The sequence below is a fragment of the Python bivittatus genome, unplaced genomic scaffold, assembly GCF_059951505.1.
Source record: "Python bivittatus isolate LINGU-HERP-01145 unplaced genomic scaffold, Pbiv_v1 ctg000350_np1212, whole genome shotgun sequence".
NCBI lineage: Eukaryota > Metazoa > Chordata > Lepidosauria > Squamata > Pythonidae > Python > Python bivittatus.
Genome location: NW_028277074.1, coordinates 41,330,637 through 41,356,488, shown reverse-complemented (window position 1 = coordinate 41,356,488; position 25,852 = coordinate 41,330,637). Strand labels below are relative to the sequence as shown.

Below are 25,852 nucleotides of genomic sequence, written 5' to 3'. Positions count from 1 at the left end.
AGAAACTAAACCATTATTGATTTACTAGGGTAGCTAGGAATATAGAACATAAAGAACATTATGAAACAGGCTAGCAACAACTTTGCAATTGCTAGGCAATTGCAAAGCTACAGTTGAGCAAACAAGAACTATTAGAAAACTAGCATATTTAATATTATTAAATATTTATTAATTTCAGAGTTGCCATATTTTGGGTAACAGACATTTCTCTGAGACTAATACATACCACCCTTGCAATGTAGCCCCCTTTTCTTACCAACTGTTTGTTCTGTTTTGTTGTACTTTCCAATGTTTAGGCTTCTAACATTTCTGGAGGCAGGCATTTTTGAGCCAAACATATATTCATACTTGGAAGAGACCATGGAAACCATCTATTCCAAACTTTTGCTCAGGTCTTGCAACTACAGCATTCCTGACAGATGGCCATCCAGCAAAGGGGAATTACCACCTCAGAAGTCATCCTGTTCACTGACCAGCAGCTTGTACTATTAGGAATTTTCTTCTATTGTTCATCCACAATTTGCTTCAGAGAACAAGTTTGCACCATCTTTTACACATTATCCTATCAGTTTCTTGAAAATAGCTTTCATGTCCATTCTTTGTCAGTATATGTAATAACTATATGTGAATAATAATGTCTTTTCGACACTGTTCCTTGTCCCCAGAATCTGGTGTTAGATCTTCATGCCCTCACTAAAAACTTTTCTTATGAACTTCACTTCTCATGAAGATTCTGAATTTTCCATGTTATGAGGTCCTGGAATGCATATCAAGCCTCTTGACTCCAACACTGATTGGGAAGACCCTAACCCCCAGAAGACGACCTTATTTTATCCAGTTCTAAAAACTACCCTGGAAGGATACTAGTGATAATTCCTTGTTCATTGGTAGCAAGTAAAAGTCCATCTGTGTCAGCTCTATAAAGCAGACCAGACTAAGAAATCAATGCCATGTAGGTCACGACTGTTTTTATCATAACAGCTATAGTCACAGAATCTTGCAAGTCTGAATGTGCTTCCCCCTCCCCCACCAACTTTATCTTTGTGTGAACAGGGGAGGACCTGTCTGATGTTTACTCAAACTAGTTTCTTGGAATGGGCTGAAGCCATACTTGTCTGATCGTTGTCTTGATAGCAGCTCTTCCTTCTGTCCTTCAAGGCCATTCCTTATGGTCTCTACAGAATGTCTCAAAAGAGGCAGCTAAGCCATCTGTCACTCTCAGAAGTACAGCTATTGAAGTAGACAGGACTGAGACCACCACCTGATTGAATGACTGCTGAGCTAGAGTCCAAGAAGAATAGGACTTATTGGGAGTAAAACTCTTCTTGGCGCTAAAAGTCTTGGTGCTAAAAGTAGCACTGATTCCTTGCCTCTGAGTGTTGTGTGAGACTATGGCAATCCAAGTTCTAGAAATGTTCAGTTGAAGTGTAATGGCTTAGTTACATTATGTTTGTATTCAGCTTTCAGGCTTGTGATTTAACATTGCTATTCATACCTAGTTTACAACCAAAACATTTGTGCTATTGACATTTGAATTGTCTCTAAATCTTGCTACATGAACTTTCATTATTTCCTGAATCCCACCTCTGCTTTCTTTTATGGCCGTACTCTTTGAATTGCTAGCTCCACACTGGTATATATTACACTTGCCATGGCTAACTTTCCGCCTTCAGTCAGACTGGGGGTGCCATTTACTCATAGAATTTCTAAGCTGGAATTGATTCATATAAGTTCTAGTGATGAAGTTACAGCTTTTCAGATGTTGCTGAATTCCCAGCATAGCCAAAGATGGAGGAATCGCAACAGTAGGTATTTTTCATCCTGACTTTGCTCTTATGACTTAATACATATCTCATAAAAGTTGGTCCACAAATACATATATATTTAGTGAACACTTATGACCTACAGATAATAGGATGTCATGCTTACTCCTTCACTGACAGGAGAGATTCAATGGATCATAATTTTCTAGTCACTTCCACTTGCATTCAATTCTTGTAAAAGGCTTTTATAAAAGTCAGATAATTCAACATGACTTTTCCCTCCAAGAGTACAAAGTCCATCTCCATAACCTGAATTTACTGTTACAATTCTTGAATTTTTTTTTAATTAATTGTTCTTTTTGCCTGGAATCTTTAGTCCAATTTAGTCCTCTGTTGTCCAATTTAAATCATAAAGTCTCTACTCTCTGTTATGACTTACTGGAGACAAAATAATTTTGGTTCCCATGAAAAGCTGTTTATTTTATATAGTTAGTTCCAAAATTTTATTGCAAAAATTTTCAATGTTCCAAATTTGTCTGGACCTTTAATTCATTTATAACTTTCTTACTTCAAAATCTTATTTAGTTTTTTGCCATTTATTTGAAATTCTTGAAATTCTTAAACTTATAGTTAATTTTTCTTTTGTTTGGAAATGAAGATAGACTCACCAGATGGCTTTTCAGCCTTGTCATTCTGAAGATCTCTAACAGCTTTAAGATGGTCAAATAAGCAATTTCCAAAAGTGATTAGATGTAAAGACTTTTATCACTTTTTATTGCTTTTTTACTTGTAAGCCACCTTGAGCCACTTATATAGTGAGATGGGCAGCATATAAATTTGATTAATAAAATAAATAAACTTTGCCTTGGTTAAAAAAAAAAAGAAAGAAAGAAAGTGAGGTTACAGAACTTAGTGTCCTTCAAAAGGTTCCACCATGGTTGTGAGCTTGATGACTGGTCCCTTTGTCTCCTGGCACTTAAACCTGTGGGAGACCACTGTAATGCAGTCTCCTCATAAGAAGCAGCCATCTGGAGCACATGGGTGATCTCCTGTCCTCTCCTTGTCCAGAGATGTTCCAAAGAACTCACTAGTTCTTTGGTCTTTGCCACAGTCATCATCTCCACTCTCCCGGAGACATGTTTAGCTTGCCATGCCTCCCATGGAAGTTGGGAAGAATTAGGTTGTCAACGTTATGGACCAATCTACTTCCAGAGATCCAGAGAGGGTCTCCTTTCTCCATAGTATTCAGAAAAGGAATCAGAATTTCAATAGATGTTCATTAATTGTAATAATGAGTATAGTCACTGCAATATGGATAGTGAGATTTTTGCTGTTAATATGTGCTGATTGGTTTTATAGGGTTTGTAAACTGACAGGTTTACTGAGGGAGAGAGGGAGGGAAGACCTTTCCCAGAAACTTTTGTCTGGCACAATCTTTATTGTTGTATGAGTGCTAAAAGATATAATTACCTCAGGATTTTCAAGTTCACTGCCTTATGCCAACTTCCTTTTTAATATTATTGGAAGTGTGTGTGTGTGTGTGTGTATGTATGATGCAAAGAAGATCAAGTCAAGTTTGATTTCTGGTGACCATGGACATACCCATGTCCTTTTCTTGCCACCAGTATGGAAGTAGTTACCATTGTCTTCTTCCATATATTTATATAAATACAGTGGTACCTCGGGATACGAACTTAATCCGTTCCATGACTCTGGTTGCAACTCGAGTTGGTCTCAGGTCGAGATAAAGTTTCCCATAGGGTTCAATGTAAATCCGGTTAATCCGTTCTGCCCTCCGAATTTGGTCGCAACCTGAGGCAAATTTCCCCATAGGGTTCAATGTAAATCAGGTTAATCCATTCCGCCCTCCGCCCGAATTTGGTCACAACCCGAGGCAATTTTCTCTTCAGAGCCTTACTCCCGCCAAGCCTGCTCTGCATTTTCTTTGGAGCCATGCTAACACGCACACCAAAAACCTTCGCAAAACACCGCAAAACACACCACAAGCCTCACCGAACGTCTCCTTGCTACCGAGACCTCGCCCACAGGAAGCCGCAACTGCGCGGCAGCAGGGAAAATAGCCGCGGATCCGGTTCGTAAGTCGAGGCGAGTTTGTATCCCAAGGTAAATTTTTCCTGCCGAAGCTGGTCGTAACCCGAAACGTTTGTTAGTAGAGGTGTTTGTATCCCGAGGTACCACTGTATATAGATATCTTCATCTTCCAATCTAGCCTGATGTCAGCCCAATAAGGAAGGGTAAGTGCAAGGATTACAGGATTGCTCCATTATTGTTGTAGGGTATAATAACAGAATCATGAAAGCCTGCTACAGTTTCCCTTTGGACCTCTTATACCAAACAGAATCCAGGTGGGATTACTTTGAGTTTCTTTTTCATGCTGTCAGCCTTCCCAGGTACACCAGACAGGAAACACAATCAGATGAGCTAATTCTTCTTTATTGTAAGGCTACATGAACAGAATCTTGCAAGTCTGAAAGTACAAATCTCCCACTGTCTCTTTTTACAGCCTGATAAGTTAGGGAGAATCCTTTTCTGAGTTTCTTTCTCTGCCCCTTATGCAGCATTCCTATCTGTTCTTATCTGAATGAACATCTTATCTGTTCATTCCCTAGGCAGCATCTCTTCCCCCCCCCCCCATCTCCCAAGACCATTCCCATATACCATTACACATGCCTTCTGCTTTCCCAAGATTGACTTGTCTCTTATCTTACCTTCACTGTTCCTGCATACCTTCTTCAAGATTATCTTCACCTACAGTCTGGAATTGTTTTGTGACTCCCACCTAGGTACTAACCCTCCTTGGTTTCCAAGACTTAGAGAAGGTTATCCACATGAGGCCACCTGCTGATATAGATCTAGATCTGGAATTCCAGTTAATTTAAATCAAATAAATCAATAAATGAAATGGATTGAAAAGAATAAAAAAGTGATAGATTGGGTCAGGAGAAAAATGACATGGTGGAAGTACAGCCTGTGTGCTGCAAAATTAGGAAAATAATGGAGGGGTGTTATTTAAGGTTTTAAGCTTTTTCAGTAAGCAGAATTTTTTAAGTCTGTGATTTTAAAATGTCAGGAGTCTCCTTGCATTTCAAAATGCAGTCTTATGAATTCCTTGCTCATCTAAGCAACTGAATAGCAGCAGAACACCCTCAAAAAGGATATGACAACCAAGGAAATCTAAGCAATGGAGAACAGTAAATGAGTGGGTTTTTTATGTACATTCAGTACTTGTTTGATTGGTAATCAGGGGGCAACTCTGCAGACACTGAGTTGATTGAAACAGCTGTTTCAAACAATTCTATTGAAGGTTATCAGAAAACTACAGCAATTAAAGATTGAAAAGTCCCATTAAGACATCTTGCACTCATTCTGTTACTTCTCTGAAGCCAAATTGCTTCAGGTCCCTTTTAATGAAATGTTCTTTGATCACCTCTGTCATCTCATTTCCCAGAAACCATTAATAGAACTAGTACTTTAGTATTTGCTTTTATTGAGCAAGTACTGATTAGCTTCATCATGATGTAACTGCTGCTGATTGTAGGAGGGAAAAGAACAGTTTACTAATTATGAGAACTGCTGAATCTGAAGATAGTAATGAGAGAATAACACAGATGACATGTCTAATTTGAGTTTGAATATGCTTCCTTACTGAATATATTTAACCATTTTGGTTAGTAAAATACAAGACTGATGCATGGATGATTATGCTCTTTTAAACAACAAAGCATAGGATCATACCTTTTTCCCCTAAAGACCTCAAGATATCCCAGCCTTGGGATATACAACTCTTAATAACTTTCAGATTAGCATTTAGGATTTCAGACTTATGACCCAATGCCAATTAATTGACAGCTGCTTCTAAAAATGCCTTTTATGCCTGCTAAAGATAAATCAATTTTTAAAAATTAAAAAGAAAGCATACCTATAAAGGAATCACTGCCTACTAATTTAAAATATTAAACAGAAAAGTGGAATCAAGATTGAAGCTATAAAGAATGAGAAGCGATACTAATTCCCATGCTAGAGAGTAGGGAGAACCATTATGTCAACAGCTAGATCAAGGCCATCAAGAGTACAGCCAAGTATCTGTTGATTCAGAAGGAGAGGAGGAAAGCGCCTAGAATTTAAACTTGGAGCATAGAGTATATAAGGACTCTGATTTCTTTGCACTGCAACAGACAGTTCTTCTATGTATATACAGCTTCATTTCTGTCTGCAGTAAAGAGATTAATCTCATCCCAATCATGTCCATTAGCCTTTTGCCAAGTAAGCCAATTCCTGCATAAGCAATTAAGAGTCTGGGCAGCTGAAATTTATAGTCATACATTTGTAATGTCTGACATCAACATGTGGCACATGCCAGCCCAAATGACTTGACATCTGATTCCCAGGAGATGCTGTTTTAAATCAACTATTTCTGTAATATTCATTGTCTGATACTCTTTAATACAATCTATAGCATGCTGTTCATAGCACAGTTAACCACTGAATAAACAGATGAAATAATGTCTGGAAAAGGAATTACAGTCCATTAATATAAAAATACTCAGGCTTGAAGCTGACTATAAATCCAATCCATATTCCTAACAATACACCCCTGTTAATATTTCATTTTGTCATGTAGACTTATAGTCAGATCTACATCAACATTGTTTCAAACTTCCACTCACCAACAATCTCACTTGGCTCCTTGTTGTAGAGTTTTTTGTTCCAGTAAAGTAGCCGTAGAAAAGGAAAGGAAGCCAGAAGTATGAGACAAATTCCAATAAACATGTGCCCTGTAAATGCAGCAAAGTCCAACCCCTAGGAAAAAATTCAATTGAAATACAATTAGTTACAATGGTTCTACTCAGTGAAAACGAAAAGCAAGAATAAAATGCTGATTAATGTCATCAGACTGTCTTTTTAGTAGCAGAATTAACACCATGTCTCTGTTAGAAGAAATGTATCTTATCCTTAAGATGAGCTGTCAAACTCCATTTATGTCTTCCCCCACTTAGCTTTCCATAGCAGGAACTGTGGCCACTATTTCTAATAAAAACTAGCTGCCAAACAAAAGAAAGGAAAAATATTACTCCCTCCAACCCCTAGTTGCACCAAAGCACCTATAGTAGCTTCCGAAAAGGTCTCCCTCTTAATCTGTTACCCCATCCTGGAAGAGAGGAAAGGGGAGGTTATACAGACCAGTCCCCTGAGAATGCAACCCTGAGTATGTAGATACCTAACCCTAAAGACCTAACTTTTCCCCCAGGCGTTGGGTCAAAGGAACTGTGATTCTGTCCAGAATGATTGTCAGTTTGTGAAAATGCCTTGGCAGAATTGTTGTATTAGTTTTATCAAACTTTATATTTTGGGATAGTTTATTTTTGCTCTCTTTACTTTTACTTGTGTGCCACCCTGAATTGTTTTAAGAGGGCAGCTCTAGAAATAAATTAACTCAATGAACTCAAGAGATCCCATCAAAGCTTCTGTGAAAGACATGGAAGCCAATCCTAGGAATTGAGATGGGTCAGGCAGGAAGGAGATGAAGCAATTGTGTGAAGGAAACCTGTCCTACTTTTCCAGGCAGGCTTTGTGGATAATCAATAGGGGAAGAAAGGCTGCCTTGTGAAGCAGGAAGCTTCCTTGTTTGCTAGGCAGCTCTTCCCCATCTTTTGACCCATGGCTGGCAGAGGCTACCCAGCACTTGTCAGCCTGCCAGCCCAAAATCATGAGCCGCTTCTCAGACAAGTGTCAATCATGAATAACACATCAAGTCAGCTCCAGCAGACAACCAGTCAAAAAAAGTCAGTCCATTCAAAATAAGTGCATATTGAAAATCAGCAGTGGACCTTAAGCTTTAACAAGTTCTGAAAATTCTATGGACTTAGTCAGGAAAAGTGTTTTGAAAACTAGGCAATGCTTTATTTTATAGACTACTGTCATATGAACTGTCTGGACTGGTACAACTAATAAGTTAAACCATTGTTTCTCAACCTTGGCGACTTTAAGATATGTGGACTTCAACTCCCAGAATTCCCCAGCCAGTTTGCTGACTGGGGTATTCTGGGAGTTGAAGTCCACATATCTTAAAGTCACCAAGGTTGAGAAACACTAAGTTAAACTGTTATATTCTCTGAATCCTCAGCATCATAGCATCAAAAATATGGATACCTAGTGACATACTTTATCACTTCTTATTCCAGCCAAACAGTCTTGTCACTGATGCACAAGTGGTATAGCCTGCTTTTGTTTGCATTGTCAATGATCCCAAAATAAATATTATGAAAAGCAGTACATTAATTGCTTGAATAAATAAGGCTGAAAACCTTTACCTACTTTCTTTGAATGGAAATGAGTTACTGTATAAGATAGCATTTGTCACTGTATCATTACGAATTGGCTTGGAAGAGCAGCTTTTACCTCCTGAGTTTTTAAAATATGCTTATTCATCAGAAGACCAAGCTGGAAGTCAAATTATAATTAATAATTCCAATCTAAACCATGAACAAAGAAGAGAATAAGTAAGATACCATTTCTCTAATCCAAATGAGTAAATATAGTTTTCGGGGTTTTGCAGACTGGGAAAAAGGGGCTATGAATCACAATTGGAAACAAAACCTATTGCGAGTCAGTTATGTTTGTTCACAAAGAACATGCTTATCACCAGATTTTACTGTATAAATTGTAGCAAATCTAAACAGATTCAGTCACTGCACACTATATTTTTCAATCGATTCAGTATAGGCACAGCAAGAAAGGTTTATATTGAACACAAGTACAGGTAGTCCTCACTTACCAATTGCCTTGTTAAGCAACTGTTTGAAGTTATGACAGTTTTTAAAAAACAGCTTTGTGACAAATGCTCACGTTTACAACCGTCACTGCATCCCGCAGTCACGTAATTGGTATTTGTGTGCTTCACAACCAGCTTCCAACAAGCAGAATTAATGGAGAACATGGAAGTAAAATTACAAGTGGCAGTCACATGGTGTCTCACTTAACAACTGCAATTATTTGCTTAATGACCAAAGTGGAAGTGAAGTCATAAGTCCATCACAGTGATGTGCTGTTTTGCATAATGACCATGGTGCTTAGTGATGGAGTTGCCAGTCCCAACTGTGGTCAGTAAGTGAGGACTACCTGTACTTGTTGTTGTTCAGTTGTTAAGTCGTGTCCAACTCTTCGTGACCCCATGAACCATATTGCGCCAGGCCTTCCTGTCCTTCACTGCCTCCCTGAGTTTGCTCAGTTTCATGCTCATTGCTTCAGTGATGCTATCTAACCATCTCATCCTCTGCCGTCCTCTTCTCCTTTTGCCTTCAATCTTTCCCAGCATCAGGGTCTTTTCCAAAGACTCCTCTCTTCGCATTAGGTGACCAAAGTATCTGAGCTTGAGCTTCATTATCAGTCCTTCCAATGAGCAATCAGGGTTGATTTCCTTTAAGATTGACTGGTTTGACCTCCTAGCAGTCCAGGGGACTCTCAAGAGTCTTCTCCAGCACCACAGTTCAAAGGCATCAATTCTTCGGCGCTCAGCCTTCTTTATGGTCCAGCTCTCACAGCCATACATTACTACTGGAAAAACCATAGCTTTGACTATGCGGATCTTTGTCGGCAAGGTGACATCTCTGCTTTTTAATATGCTATCTAGGTTTGCCATAGCTTTCCTCCCAAGGAGCCAGCGTCTTTTAATTTCATGGCTGCAGTCTCCGTCTGCGGTGATCTTGGAGCCCAAATAAATGAAGTCTGTTACTGCTTCCATTTCTACCCCTTCTATTTGCCAGGAATTGATGGGTCCAGATGCCATGATCTTAGTTTTTTTAATGTTGAGTTTCAAGCCAGCTTTCGCACTCTCCTCCTTCACCCACATCAAGAGGCCCTTTAGTTCTTCTTCACTTTCTGCCATTAGGGTGGTATCATCTGCATATCTGAGGTTATTGATGATTCTCCCTGCAATCTTAATTCCGGCTTGTACAGTGTTTCCTAAAAGGGCTGCATGTGCATCAAAACGTATTCAGAAGTGGTGCTTCAGAACATGTGGGAATGCATGAATAGCACCTCTTTAAAGCAGCCATATATCTGTACCTTGATATACATGACTATTTTAATGAGTCATATTAATGACATGCTGTTTTAATGAGTTCAAACTTGCACAGGTCTGAAAAAAGATGTGGTTGCTTTAAAGAGGTACTGTGCATGCATTCCCACATATTCTGCAACACCTCTTGTGAATCATTTTCAAAGCATATTAAATCCTAAAGCCTAATAGCCAAAAAACAGCATTTTATTTCATTTTCACGCTGTAGTCTGCTTTCAAATTTCCATTATTAATGTGCAGACATATGTCTGAAGTCTGTATCTTGTCAAAAGATCTTCCTGTGACCTATCAAGATACCTGTGACACATGCCAATGCTAAGATAATTATCTTATAAAACATTTTAGATTGCATTCTGAGATCATTGACTATGGAACATAAACTATTTAACACTAGTGATCCTACCCACTGTCCCCACAGTATCAGTCTGAGCTGAGATGAACTATACTACAATTATGTAAATTAGACACAGCAATGCTAACACTTTTTCAAATTATAGAAGATAGTCAGGTTTCTTAAAAAGTTACCAGTATTTGAAAATTTAAATGTTTAATGCAGAGAAAGGAAATTATAATATTCTCAGGTAATCAGAAATGTGTTATTTCATGTCTTACACAAGATAGAAAATGCAAAGGAAAAATTTTATGATGGCAATAAACCTTACCATCAGCTGGCACAAATCTGATTATTTGCATCCCATATAACACAATTCTAATTATGTCAATTTAGAAATGAGTCTCATTGATTCTCTGGGACTTAATCTCAGGCAAGTGCATGTAGGCTTGTAGTCTTGATAATAATGTAGTTACTACATATTAATGATGAGAAGCAAGTTTAACTTTAAGACTTGAGTATATTTTGGTCTAATTTTTGTTTTTTAAATTTAAATTATCCCTTACAGAATCATTCTGAGAAAAAAAACAAAGAAAGACGTGAATGTTTGGTCTTATGCAACAGTGCCAGAATGGCTGTGTTCATTTTTCAATACAGTGGGATGAATGAATCAGTAATATACAGCAGCGTCTGAATTTAGGGCTTGTTGTTGTTTAAATTAACTCAGCAGAGAGCAATACATACCAGCTTCCTGAGTTCCTGATTTGAAACAATAATCACATTTGGTGGATCCCCAATAGCTGTAGAAGCCCCTCCAATATTTGTGAAGATAACTTCAGCAATCAAGACATGCCTGGGATCAAGATTAAGCACCTCACATAACCTGCAATTCCACAGAGAAAATACCAGATCATATCCTTGCTAGAGGATTTTTTTAAACATTGGCTTATTAAGATTTCTCTTAAAAGCATAAACTTAACAACAAAGCAGAGCCTATTAATAGCACCACACTCATCATAAGAGAAGCACCTACACAATTAAGAGTAATCCGAAGACCAGATAGCAAAACAGATCATCTGCATATACTTGAGTTTAATAAATATTAACATACAGTTTGCTCTTTAATTTTTGCTCCAATAAAATTATACTATAGTTAGGAATATATGAGATTAGTCTTCTATTAGTTTTCCTTAAACAACTCAACCTTCCAATCCAAAAACAAGAGGAATGATAGTTTGAGGTTAGAGAAGAACAAATTAAAATGGCTGGCACAAGGCAGAGAACCTTCAAAAAGAAATAAGGATGTTTATACGTACAACTACAATATCACTGGAGCAAAACAAATGATTTTGCAAAAACATGCCCTGTCACTGTCTATGAAACCAATTCTAATGAGCAAATTTTGCCCATTAAGTGATGTTATAGAATTCTGTTCTGGACTCAGATTTATTTCCAATTTTTCACAATGTCTTATATGCAAAAACAGTGTTGAGTAGCCGTGTCACAGAAACATGAGCAAGAGTGGGTTCTTTTAAAACTGAAGCTGTGGCTCTTTTCTTTTTAAAAAGTGAGTTTGCCACAAAACCTTACAAGAAAATAAGATCATATTTCATGCATCACTGGTAAAAGGCTAAAGCCCTATTGTCAGGGAATCAGGAGAATTTGCTACTAAACCTCATCACCATGGTAATAAGATAAGAGCTTATAAAATCATTTTAAAATTGGACTGAGGAAGCCTGGGGAAGACAGTAACAGTAACTGGATGATTAACAAAACCATGTAAGAGAAGAGATATATAACTTATTTAAAAACTCTATTTTTAAAAAAGTGTATGTGTGATCCCCACTGTAATACAAAAACATGTTATTTATTTATTTATTCAATATGTGCTCCTCATTCTACCTGATAGGGCACTCAAGTGGAGGAAAAATATTTGAATCTAGAAATTAGTGTGTTTACTATTGTTTCCAATTAAATCAACATTTCAGAGCCTACCAGAAAAAGACATTAACCATAAAATGCTAGTTTTATCACTTCCTTAGATTGAAAGATGGAGTTCTGCCAACTCGGGGGCGGGGGGGAGAAGCTAATTCATTGTTAAACCGCTATTGTGTCAAATGGATTTGACTGTTTAATCTTCTGCTCACACACACTCAAATCAACAAGCAGATGAGAGAAAGGAGTCTCTAGAACAAGAGTAGACAAAGCCTGTGACTACAATGCCCACAATCTCTTAGCACGTCGACTATGGCTGATGCTGACTGAATTTTAAAAAAGGAAGGAAGGAGTGGGGAGAGACACTCTAGAAAAAGAGCTGAATGGAGTAGCGTGCAGGCAGCCATGTTTACAGTTGACACGCAGACAAAAAAGCTGGAGAGTCAATCCTTTTTCAATAAAGTGGGAGGAAAACACCCCAACTTTACCTCATCATTGCTTTCATTTCTAGACTATGTTTAGTTCTGGAAGTGATCTGGGTTCAGAGAAAAAAAACCCCACAAAGTAAGGAAGCACAGAGAAGTGAGGGCTGGATCTAACTTCCAACACTCTTTCAGGCTTTGTTGTAATTGTAAAATGCTGACTTCACCACCCACTGATTATTATACGTGAATTGGGAAGACCCATCTAAATTTGATCCTGAATGTTATGATGCTTACTTTTCAATGAGTTGTGAGATTAGGAGGACTTCATCAGACTGCAGGACTTATTAACAGATAACTTGCTAAGCTGGATGAGGCCAAAAGTTTCCTACCAGGACAGGAGAAGCCACAGAAGAAGCCTCTGTCTTGCACAGCCATGAATTGAATATATAGTTTCAACTTCAAAGGCAAACTAGGAAGAAGAAATACAATGGCACTTCACAACAGATGAGGCTTCTCCACTTTGGAAGTTCCAGATTATTTATTTGTGTGTGTGTGTGTGTGGTCTGATTCAAATCAGTCATACAGAGTTAAGCATCTTCACTAGTTCCCAAAGTGTGATGTTGGGCCATCGATACAGGATTGGGAAATTAAAATTGGAGAATACGCAGCAGTGGAAAAATTGACTGTATATGTAGCAGAAATCTAACCAAATTCAAGCAGGAATGGTTCCCTTGGATACAGCATATTACACAGCAAGGCAAACTAAGAATTTGTTTTCTAATGAAGAGAAACTGATAAAAAATAATCCAAATAGAAATGAGCAATAGTTGCAGATGTCTAAAGTATAGTATAAAAATATTTAAGCAGCAATTAGTGGCTGGCGGGGGGCGGGGGGGGGAAGAAGGGGGGAAAAGAGATAGAGAGGCCACTAAAATGTTTTTTCCTATAATATTTTTTTAATCCTTTTGTTTGTAATCTTCATGTTTTCATTTCAAGCTTTGCTCTAGTGCAGTGTTGTCCAAACTTAGCCACTTTAAGATGAGTGGACTTCAGCTCCCAGAATTCCCCAGCCAGCCATGCTGGCTGGGGAATTCTGGGAGTTGAAGTCCACTCATCTTAAAGTGGCCAAGTTTGGACAACACTGCTCTAGTGTAAAGTTTATTTTATGCGATTATGTGCCATCAAGTCATGTTGACCTTTAGCAACCACACAGGTAGATTTTCTCCATGATTATTTTTATGTATGTATGTGTATTCTTTTGCCTTTTCTTTGTTTTTGCTTTTTTTGTTGTTTGTTTTACCTAATTAATTAAAAAAATAATAATAAAACAAGGGGAAAGAGTGTGGTTAAAAAAGTGTGATAAAAGTATGACTACCACATATAATCTAGGAAGTAAATTCTATTCTAAAAGAGCCAAATAGATAGAGAGAAATTAACTCTGCACTTAACAATACAATTAAGCAGAATTGATAGGCATTAGTCCACTGGGGTGAACATTATTTTAACCCAAAGGAAAAGGCAGGAAAAGACAGTTATTAAAACAATGCTCAGCTTACTAGAATAAGAACCACAGATATTTATACAAAATAGAGATAGACTAAGATTGTACTTCAACACTGCTGAAGTACTTCAAAAAACTACATAAACCTATAATACAGGTCAGTATGATTGCCAATTACAATTCTGGCTGAAATTGACTTGCTGATTCTCTTCCTTCTGTGATTATTCAGAATAATTTTCATTTATTGTGGAAGAAAGATATCAATCTGAATTTAAAACTTTGTTGTCTCTCAGCACAATTTCTGGTTTCCTTGGGTCCTGAGAGAATCACAACTGCATTGAAACAATGGTTTTTATACTGCTATTCAGAAAGGTCAGAGTGTGCTATTCACTTTTATAGTGCTGAACCATCTGGAAGTGGTTTTACCCCACTAAGTATGTTTCTAATATTTTGTGCCAATCATAGATTAATGCTTCCATGAAAGGACATTTCTCAACATCCCATTTCAGGAGTTTCTGCCCTTGTCAGGAGAAATCAAGACAGTAACACCACTCCATTTTTACTCAGCATGGCACCCAGATCTAATAATCTGATTAGAACCTTGGTAGGCTGGATTAGGAGAAAAATCTCTTTTTTTATTAGCTGATAAGTCTCCAGTAATGTTCTTTATAGCTATCTCAGGGTAGGGGATCTATTTTCAGGATCAGTCATTTTCTACATACAGATTTTAAACCACGTTTACTTGTTTTAGCTTTTGCTTAAGTATTTGTCAAGTTTCATTTTTATTTCTGAAACATGTTTGATTTTTTTACAGTAAAACAAATAAATAAGTGAAATAAGACCGCAATAACAGTTACACATCTTCACCTATCTCAGAATGCTGATTTACTATTGCTAAAGAAAGGAAAAACATGGTGCGTGGGGACAATGGGATGGTGTTAAGGAGGAGGGCACGGCAGACTTCACACACTTTAAACAAAAAAACTTGGTTTCACTGCAGGTTCCACTGATATTTTTATAGTACGCTATTTTGATTCCATTCATATATGCTTCATACGCATGTGACTATTTGAACCTTTTTAACTCTTTGCCCAAAGTGGAAAGAAGTAGAATAGAATAGATAATGCACTACAATATGTACAACAACTAGAAAAATACCTTATCGTTACTGGAGTAAAGAGGAGCACTGTAGTAACATTGTCCAGGAAGGCTGAGAGAATTGCAGCAATAAGACAAAGAATTATAATCATGGCCCACACCCTACCTCGAGAAAGTCTGTAAGCCTAATAAAAAGACAAAGGGAAGAAGATAGTGAAATAGGTGAAGGTGATCAACACCATGATGCAACTTTATGCAGATTAGCTGTTCTGGTCATGATCTACATTAGGGCAGTGTTGTCCAAACTTGGCCACTTTAAGATGAGGCTGGCTGGGGAATTCTGGGAGTTGAAGTCCACTCATCTTAAAGTGGCCAAGTTTGGACAACACTGCATTAGGGGTTCTGTTGATTTATTCACTTAGCAAACTTCTCAAGAGAAGATTTGAAGTTCTAGGCACATACATTCCTATTACTATACATGCTATACCCAGCCTGCCTCTAATCTCAGGAACAACTTCTATATTGAATATGAAACTTAGAATAACAATGTCCTTGGCACATTTCTCCATTTATTTATTGCTCTTTTTCAGAAATTGGGGCCTGTGGGAAGTTGTAATGTTGCATGGGAATCAACGTCTCCCATAGTCCCTTGGTTACGCCAGATAATTCAGGACTGGTTTATTGTTTCCATCATATGACCTTTCGGGTGAAAAGTAACTATTATCAGAGTTTAGATACAAGTGCACTTCAAAATTATTCACAGTAGCCTAATTCAGATGTAATAGAAAAAAAAATCATTTGTCAGTGAGCATACAGGCTTTGGGCTAATGTACTTCCCCCTATTTTCTTTGCATTTAACGGGCAATTTGGCTTCTGCTTTCAACTAACAAGAAGTTTTCAGTGATACCCAAATCCTGAAGTAATATTAATCATAATCATAACTAAAACTAGCTACTTTCATAACCATGGTTTGAAGCAGACTTATTTCAGATACACCACAATAGAAGAGAACATATGCAGCTGGGCGTTTTACTGTGGAGTCCTTGATGTTCTCTGAGCTTCATCGTTTGCTTGCAGAGGTTTCATTACCCAACTAGGTAACATCATCAGTGTGAGTGGGGGTGATGTTTGTTCTCTGTTTATATACAATAGCTTGCTCAAGCAAACCCCACACTCAAGGTACGGCTGAGCTGTATATAAACAGTTTATATACAGTATCATATACAGGATATGATACTGCATATAAACAGGGAACAAACCCCACATTCAAGGTATGGATGAGCTAGTGAGGTGGTTCCATTATTTTTAACATCTCTTCGTCTATTACTTTTTGTTTTAGTTTGGTTTTTATACCTTTTGATGTATTTGTTGATTGTTTTAGCCCTGTTGTATGCCACCCAGAGTCGCTTACTGGTGAGATGGGCGGCTATATAAACTTTATAAATAAATAAAAATCATACGCACTCAAAAACCATGAGGAAATCCATGAGATTGTTCTTATTTTACTTGAAAATTGTAACCCGATGAGCTATTAAAGCAGGTCAGCAATGTTAGTGTAAAAAAGTCAGTTATTTTAATGGCTGCAATGATTTCTAGAAAAAGTGTAAGTGAAATCATTGTTTGTTCTCTCAGTGCTACAGCCGATGTGCTATTATAGCTGGTCATAAGCCCTTAGTATATCTAGCTTTTCTGTGCAACACAGCATCATAAAACTAATACATATCTATTTGGAAAATATTACCATAAAATCTAGGCAAACTGCCTAAGGGGCAATTAGGGGAAATTAGCACACCTAACATTACATTTGGTATTCACAAAATGTTGTCAATTACATATACTGTAGATGCATGCATTAAGACATACACACTAGCAGTTTATAACCTCACACGGGTATCACTGATGGGATATAAAGCCTATCCATATCAATAACATTATAAAATGGTGATGTGGAAATCCTCTAAGAAATTCACATTTGCTACATGCTGTTGGATATTCTCAGAGGTGGCCACTCAATGCTATCCAATTATTTTGGAGTACAATTTTTACAATCCCCTGCCTTTAGTTATGCTAACGTGGAGGTTTAAGGGAGTTTTAGTCCAAATTATCTGGAGTTCAACAGATGGTTAACCCAGAGATATATTGTGGTAGATATCCAGTATTTGGTATCACCTGATAGGTGAAACTACACTCTCAGTCTCATTGAAGTAAGTGGCATGTAAGTGCTATTAATTGCAAGAGAGATTAAGAATCTGTCCTGAATCTTTGCCAAGTCTTCTAAAATAGCATCTCTAAATTTCATCAAATTGGTTAAGATCTTTACAAGAGAAAGGTAGCATTTCTGTAAAGGCAGTCAGCATTATTCAAGAGCAGAACTGAAGCAATTAACCTGAGAAAGATACAAACACACTTTTCACTGTAATATACATACCAAAATATTTTTAAACTCCGATGCTAAATAGGATATACTTACCATTAAAAACAAACTCACCTTTACTGCACAATAATCAAAAAATCCAGTTTCAGAGAAGATAGCAACCAAAAGCATCTAGAAAGGCAGAAAGCTTTTAAAAGAGCAGTGTTGCTATGTTTGAATTTGTTTCACATATGTAAATATTACTCTTTCAGAGAATCTTTCAGATCAAATTGAGCATGCCATTTTTCTTTGGTGAACTAGTGACATCAAATGAATTCCAGAGCAGATTTGCAGTGCAAACTCTTTTTCACTGTTTAAAGAAAACACTTATATTGGGGATTTTTGATATTGGGTAGGAACATGCATCCACTTTAAATAAAGATTTTGGGGCATTTGAATGGTCTCCAAGTGAAGCACTTTTGCCCAGAGTAGGCTATTCCTACTAAAATTGACAGGGAAGACACAGGCAAGTGTGCCTGAATCTTTCTTTTGAGAGGACTTAATTTCAATTTTAAAAATTGATATAGGTTTCAACTTCTGCCATGTAAATTAAAAGGAAAATTGCCAGCCATTGGGAGGGAGAAGCTGCAACTTTGTGATTGATGCTATATCTCTACCCCTTGGAAGTACTCTACTAGTGACTTTTATTTCCATGGTACGTCAAGACTTCTGTGTGGCCAAATATGAGTGCCTTCTGCCCTTTGCCCTACCTAACTGCACTGTGCTGCTGAAAATCTTCAGGGAAACAGGACATACAAGGAGGACTCACTTAGTAATGGTGTCTATAAATGTGTACACATGCATACCTATGTATCTATGTGCATTTCAGTGTGGCTCACTCCTACTTCCTGTAGCCCCAAAGGGTGAACACGTTGCTGATCCCTGTTTTATATTCTCAGAAGGGGCTACTATGGATCCAAATCTTATCCTCCAAGTGTGTTTTAAGAGATACTGAAAAGGCATAGCCATTTGCTGATTTCTTCACTTTAGTTCAGTGTTGTCCAAACTTGGCCACTTTAAGATGAGTGGACTTCAACTCCCAGAATTCCCCAGCCAGCATGGCTGGCTGGGGAATTCTGGGAGTTGAAGTCCACTCATCTTAAAGTGGCCAAGTTTGGACAACACTGCTTTAGTTAATGGAGAGATTTTCCAAAGCAGTTTAATTTTTTCATGCATAATAGTTAACCCTGACAAGAAATATCACTAGGCCAAAGCCAAGAAATGTAGAAGCTTGTAAGCATCACAAAGCAAGATCTTGTGCTCAGCATGCAGTCTCCTCTGTATAGTGAAAGGATGAAGATTGCTCTTTTTCAACAACTAACTCAAAAGCAGCCCTCCGTGAACTGACCCAGATTCAGTAAAGTTTCAGTTGTGGATGGAATGGCCTGCAGACTAGGAGATGACTGTAGAAATTGTCTATCTGTAAAACCACTGTCCTCTTGCAATTAGAGGTACTTAGCAGCATCTTTATTGGGAGCTGGTCTCAGAATAACAAGGACTGTAGGAGCAAATTTTCTGATTGAAGCTGAGATTCAGGCCCTTTGCTCAACCGCCCTGGGACAGCTAGAATCACTAGGGTAAAATTGACAGGGAAGATACAGGCAAGTGTGCCAGGAGTGATACATTTCTTTACAATGCTGGTTTGATCAGGTGTGCAATGTTCCTTTTGCTCCCATTTTCTGGGCCTCTAGTTCTTTGCTGATTAAGGAACACTAGCTTTTGTATGTAGATCTGGGCCTCCTATCCTATGGAGCTATTTTATCCCCAAGTGCTCCTTGGCTATAGTTATTATAATGGCAAACTTTATTTAGTGCTGAGTTTTTACCCAGGCCCGAAACTTCTTGGGCCTGATTAGAGGGAGAAACTGAAGCCATTTGCTTAGAAGTTAAGTCCTTGAGAAGAAGAATCTCCTGTTCATCCAGAATCTCCTGTTCATCCACATTCAGGGAGAGGACTGGGAAGAGGCAGAATTTCTTCACCAGGTGGTAACAGTTTAACTACCTGCCTCAGGTGAGACATTTTCCCTTAGAGCAGTGTTGTCCAAACTTGGCCACTTTAAGATGAGTGGACTTCAACTCCCAGAATTCCCCAGTCAGCATGGCTGGCTGGGGAATTCTGGGAGTTGAAGTCCACTCATCTTAAAGTGGCCAAGTTTGGACAACACTGCCTTAGAGAGATAATTACACCGAGATACCCTAGAAAATGTGATCCTGAAAAGGCTTGAGGGGATCGGAGATTCCAAAACTGGGGCTGGTAGGCTTGAAGTACATGCTTGTGACTGATTCCCTGCCATGTTTGGGATGTGCTCATACTTAACATCTTAAGCTGAAGCAGTTTAAAAGGGAACTAATGCTGAAACTCTCCCTCCCCAACCACATACATGAATGTCTAGTAACCTTCATGGTTTGTATATAGCATTTTTAAACGTTCAGATCTTTTAAGGTGCCATGGAAATGTTTAATTACCATTCCAAACAATAGTGCCAGAGTTTCGTAATCAATCCATGCTACTACTTTGATCAGGCTCGGCTTCTGCAATTAAACAGTGTAATAATTATCATTGAATCACATTGATCTTTTTATCTAGTCATTGAGTCTTGGAAATTCAAACTCAGTTTATTTATTTAAAAAAACAAAACAAAACTATTCCTTAAAGGAAATGACTTCATATTTTTGCTAGGAACCCAAATAAGAAACCTCTTTGTGTTGACAGTTTGAAAGGATAAAATAGAGGGGATTTTAATTTATTTATAACAATATTGATCATAAATTAAAATGTGAAAATAAATGAACATTGTATAAACACATGCCTTATTTTTACTAACAAAATATACTACTAGCATTTGAAAGAATATAGAGAGAAACAGTAAAAATTAAAGAAATAAAGGCTAAAAATGTAACTTTTTGTGTTTCTCAAAACATCTGCAATGATGGACTATTAAATAAACATCTAGACAATGTATGTCCAGTGAAGTATCAAGTAAAGAAATACTTTTCTGTCTTCAAAAGCATTGAAATTTGTTTTTTGGCAAACACAATACTGATGATAATAACATTGCTGTATGCCTTCCCATGCCTTCTTGAAACTCAGTTTTGAATCACCACCACCACCCCAAATTGTTTATCACTTGAATTATTTTATGTATCTTGTGCCATAGTAATACTCCTTGTAGCACAAACTTGTTGGACAAGATTTTCTTTAACAGAAAACCTGAGTAAGTGAATCTCCAGCCCAATAAAATCACATGTTTAGATATTCATAGTCCTATTTACTATTCACACTTCTTTTTGAGTTGCTTTGCATGGTCACATGTCCACTTAGCATGGCACCCATGGATCCAGTCCATAACTGCACTCAAGACCTGTTCACTGTGATCAGTTTTTTCCTGAATTTAATACTCAGATATTATCATATTTATGCTTTGATGAACCAGTTTTCAGCCAATGATCCATTTTAAAAACAAGCTGAGTGGCAATGAACATGGAGTAGTGGGGGCTGGGACAGTGACTGAGCTCTGCCCTGGCCAGCCAGCTGGCAATGAATGCTGGAAGTCTGTCTTGGATAATTTGTGGATTTCCAGGGGCCTCTAGAGGTTCCCAGGTCACATTTTGAGAATCACTGTTTTCTGGAGCATTATGGAAAATGACATTTAAATGAATTAACTGTAAGGATGAGGAACAAATGCCAGCAAAAAATGACCACTGGTCATTCATAAGTGAATGTCCAAATATGGCACATTTTTCTCCTAACCAGAAACAGCAACATGTAACTCTCCCCTTATTTAAAAAAAAAAAAACTTAAACAATAATGAGAACTGATGAAATAGCAAACCCCAGGGCCAATCTGGAATGACAATGAACATGGGATGCTTCCTCCCCTTTCAAGTTATCATGCAGAAAATGCTGCTATGATAATCAAGACGAGGGAGATATGTAACCCACTTTCAAGGTCTTTTGGGCAAAGTCTTGTTTGCTGTGGAAACCAAATTCCTTATTTCCCTAAAACATACTGGTTGTCCTGAGGACAATGGGATTGTCCAGTATGCAACCCAACATTTTGTGCGTTCTTCTCCCTGCCTTTCCAAAAATTTGTTTTTCTTCAAAAACCTGTTCCATTCTCTCCATTATTCAAAACTGAATACTTCACAGATAATCATGGGAGTTTGCAGAAGGGGTTCAAGTGGAGTGAGAGATGACATTATGATGCAAAATCCAGCTCTTAGACAAGCAATTTTTTTTTTTTTGTATTATGATATCATGAAGCAAGTTTCAACATTTGGGCATCCTTGTGACTAGCTGTGGATGCCTCTGCAAATAATGGTTTTGATGGTTTGACAAATGAGAATCAGCTGCATCTCTGGAGATCTCAGCAACAGACTTTACTGTTTTGTTTGCTGAGCCTTAACAGCAGGTTTGCTGTGAAGGAAGGAGAGCTGGGTTAATGTAATGTGTGCAGAGAACATGGGAGTGAGACAGAATTAAGGCTAAGGGTAAAGAAGTTGAACCCTAAAAATCGACAAATTTCTATTTCTGTACTATCACTACTATTTGTGATCTGCATCTTCAAACTAGATGATGAGATTCCTTCTGGATGCATTTTTAATGTGATGCTACCTTTTCCCACTATACATTTAAAATTATTTTCATGGTTCCTGTCTGGGTTGACACATGTATACACATCTTCCTAGACATCGTTTTGCAGTTCTGTGCCTGTACTAAATTGTGTGTTTAAGTATAGATACTTTTTAAGGCAAAGACCCCTGCTGTTCATGGCCCAGCAAAGTTAAAGTAGAATATGTGGCCAAGAGATATTGAACAATGGGACAATAAAGATATGAGAGTTTGCTACTTACATCACCAATTGTAGCCAAGGCGGCCAAGGCAGCCAAGGATCCCAGCATTGCAGCTAATGTCCTGTGGACAATCTGCAGCAAAAGTAATTAACAGTCCTGAACAGAGCCCTTTACAAATTAAAATTCAGTTGTTGAAACCATTATTTTATCTCCCACAGTCTTCTTCCAATAGGTCTTCAGTGGGATACAAAGATCTACTCACAAATTCCACTACAGCTATATTCGCTTCTATTGGTATAAAGCAGATTGTTTAGAGACACAATTATACAGAATAACTCCTGGCTTAACTTCATATGTGAATCAGGCCAGTACGTTGCAGTACATCCCTTTTTTTCTGAGTTTACAGGAAAATACGTGCTTTAACCATTCACTGGAATAGTCAGGTTCAAATCACGTTTCAGTAGCACATTGCAACAGCTAGGTAGCCTTGCATAAATATTTCTGCCAAGAAAACAAACCTTTTCATGACGTTTTCATGTAGAGGTTGCCACCTTTTAGAAATATTTAAAAAGAAAGTAGCAAGATAATAAATGTCTCAGCAATGGCTTGCTTCAATACGTCCATGAGATTTGGCCTACAAATTGAATTGGTGTTCTACCAATTAAAGGGGGTAATTCCATTAAACAAAATGCAATAACAAAAGGTTTGATATAATTGAAAGAATTGTCTGTTATCACTGAACCACCTTCATATGATCTAGCAAAATACTACTCAGAAGAACCTATTTCATAAAATCTTATTCACTGCTAATTTTATTAGAACATGTTTGGATATCCAGAAAACAATAAAACAACCTTTGCACTTCTCTCTGTTTTTTCTGTTTTAAAAAGGCGGGGGGGAGGCGTAAAAATGTATTTATTACCACTGGAATTGAGATTTCAGAATTACTACATTACATCAGTGACTTGAAAGAGAGAGAAAGATTATGTACAGAGTCCAGGGATACATAAACTCTGTTTGCACATTTTGGTTCATGGATGCCAAATATATGAATGGCTAATGAGAATGTGCAGATAAACTATACCACATAGATGCTGATGAATGTGCCAGACACAGTTCCAGCCAACATAAATTCTTCATCAGTCTGAATAAGTAATGTACGTCCATGATTGCTGTCCCCAGGGACAAGGGTACACTTTATAAGAGAAGATTAAATGCTTGCTTACACATCTGCTTTGGTTATAGAACAGACAAGAATGTCCATGCAACTTTAGCACAATATGAGAAGGGGATATATAACCAGCTACATACCCTTTCAAACAGCTAGGGTCAAATGAGACACATGAATAGTTACTGCACACTTCGTTTTTACTTGATTACAAGCAGAGGGAAGGTAATTGCCAATACAAGTACAAGAATGTGTCTTTCTGTTCCAGGATGACTGGAATGAAAATCACACACTTGCTTCATGCATCAAACAATGTTAGAGAAAGAGCTCCCACTGTCACTAATATGAGCTTACTGTCACTAATGTGAGTTTACTTTCCAAGCATCCTAGACATGTGGAAGATGTCAGTTTATTCACACTGGGAAGGAAGGAGATAAATCCTTCTTCTAGATGCCATATTTCTATTAAGGCTTTTCCCTTCTCTCCTATAATTAGTTAAAGACATGGGAAATAAAGAGACTTACACACCACCACTGTTTTCATTTCCCAACTCTCAAAAGCCATTTGAAGGCAAGCTGTGATTGTCTTCACTTCTGGCGACCTCATATGCTGAGAATAAGGGCTGGAAATTATTACTCTGTACTGAGTCCTGCAACTGCAAAAATCCCCTCATGTCTCATTCCACATAAAAGGGAAAGAAAGAAAAGGTACAAAAAAAAAAATCAGTAGTATTGTATTTTGTAGGCTCCTTCTTGCTCATCTGGACTGCCCTGAAGCTCTAAGTAAGGAGAGGACAAAAATTCCTCCAATGGAGAAATGAGACACAATATCTCAAAAAACATTTGGCTTTGCAGCAGTTTTGACTACCCCACAGTGACCTGGAAATAAATCAACTCTGCTCTCCAACACTGCTGATTTCATTGGAATTCAGAGGTCCAAAGCTGCTTTCAAACTGATGCACAATTTAGTATGTTACAAGCCATGCTGACATCAAAATGATGTCCCTCCAGCAGATGCTCATGCTTGTGTGGAAGTGTCCATTGATTCCTATCCTACTTTAAGGATAACATTTCACTTTTATTATATGGATTATGCTAACAGGTATATAAAAAGCAGATATAAAGAAGATATAATGCAGAGGTGAAAGGAAAAAGTTCTACTAAACTCTCCCTTACCTGCACTTTCCCACCTAATATTCTTTCTCCTAGGTGGTCTTCTGCATGATCTCCAGTTAAAAGTATCTGTTAATCAGTGGTTCCCTTGGATGTATCCAATATGCAAAGTACTATAGCAAAACAAAGTACTATAGCAAAGTACTATAGTGACCCAGAATGAGAAGGGTCTAGAAAAGAGCTTCTCCAGAGACTTTAGAGTAGTGCTGCCAGTCAACATAGACAATACTTGGCTAGATGGAACAGAGAATCCTTAGAAGATGGAATAGTATAACAGTGCTTATGTATTATGTACATACAGTATGTAATAGAGTTGTGCTTCAAGAGGTCATTTGCACATGCACAGACAGGACTGCTAATGAACCCATGACATAAGAAAAGTACCTCTCTGAATAATTTGCAAAAATCTTTTATGGGTGTATACGTACAATGATCTCCCAACTCATTGGATGTTCCATAGGGTTTCTTCCCATTTATACTGAGTTGAATCTGCCAGTTTGGTGAGAACCTCTCCAAAAGATCTATAAAGTGTCTTTCTTCTTAGGGATAAAAAGACAAAGCAACATGTCTTCTCTATGATGGCTCTCAAACTTTGGAACTCTTTCACCTCTCAGGTTTCTTTAAACTCCCTCTCTCATGACATTCAAAAGATCCCTGAGACAGTTTTATTTCACTGAATCTTCAACCCTAATTAAGTATCACTGGTGTTATCTTGGGCTTTATTATTGCTGGGGTATTTTTTATCATCTTTAAAGTGTTGTAACCAGAGTCTGTTGATTGGGGGGGGGGGGGCTATAAAAACAGCTAAATAAATAAATAAAATGTTTTTTTCCTAGTTTGGGAGGGAAAATCCATGTATTACTCTGATTATTCTGCATTATTTTAAAGAATACCATAACTCCATCTAGACAATTTTAAAATTATAATATATTTTTTTTAATAACTGGATGCAAGACTTTAAACATGGCTGCAGAATTTCTCTCCTTCTGCCTACTAGTTAGGTACTGCAGCAAGAGAGGTGAAATCTGACAAATTTCATAAAGCTTGATTTTCCATACCTTTTCTCTCCCCCTGCAGCTTCTTGCCCCATATTCTGAGTGAACCTTTAGGAGACAGTATGGAGAGTAGTAAATTTCTGGAGCCAAGAAGGGGGTGG

The 25,852-nt window shown here is 37.7% G+C and overlaps 1 protein-coding gene across 1 annotated transcript in view; it reads right to left on the bottom strand.

Moving 5' to 3' along the window:
* Nucleotides 1-25,852, bottom strand: part of OCA2 (OCA2 melanosomal transmembrane protein) — a 155,863-nt gene that overhangs the window by 78,995 nt on the left and 51,016 nt on the right. Inside the window, exons 10-15 of the mRNA XM_088144465.1 lie at nucleotides 22,417-22,488; nucleotides 20,030-20,095; nucleotides 17,640-17,696; nucleotides 15,212-15,336; nucleotides 10,937-11,075; nucleotides 6,452-6,584 (exon numbers count right to left, since the gene is read on the bottom strand). Of these exons, the coding sequence (XP_088000591.1) occupies nucleotides 6,452-6,584; nucleotides 10,937-11,075; nucleotides 15,212-15,336; nucleotides 17,640-17,696; nucleotides 20,030-20,095; nucleotides 22,417-22,488 (592 nt within the window). The remainder of the gene's footprint in view (nucleotides 1-6,451; nucleotides 6,585-10,936; nucleotides 11,076-15,211; nucleotides 15,337-17,639; nucleotides 17,697-20,029; nucleotides 20,096-22,416; nucleotides 22,489-25,852) is intronic.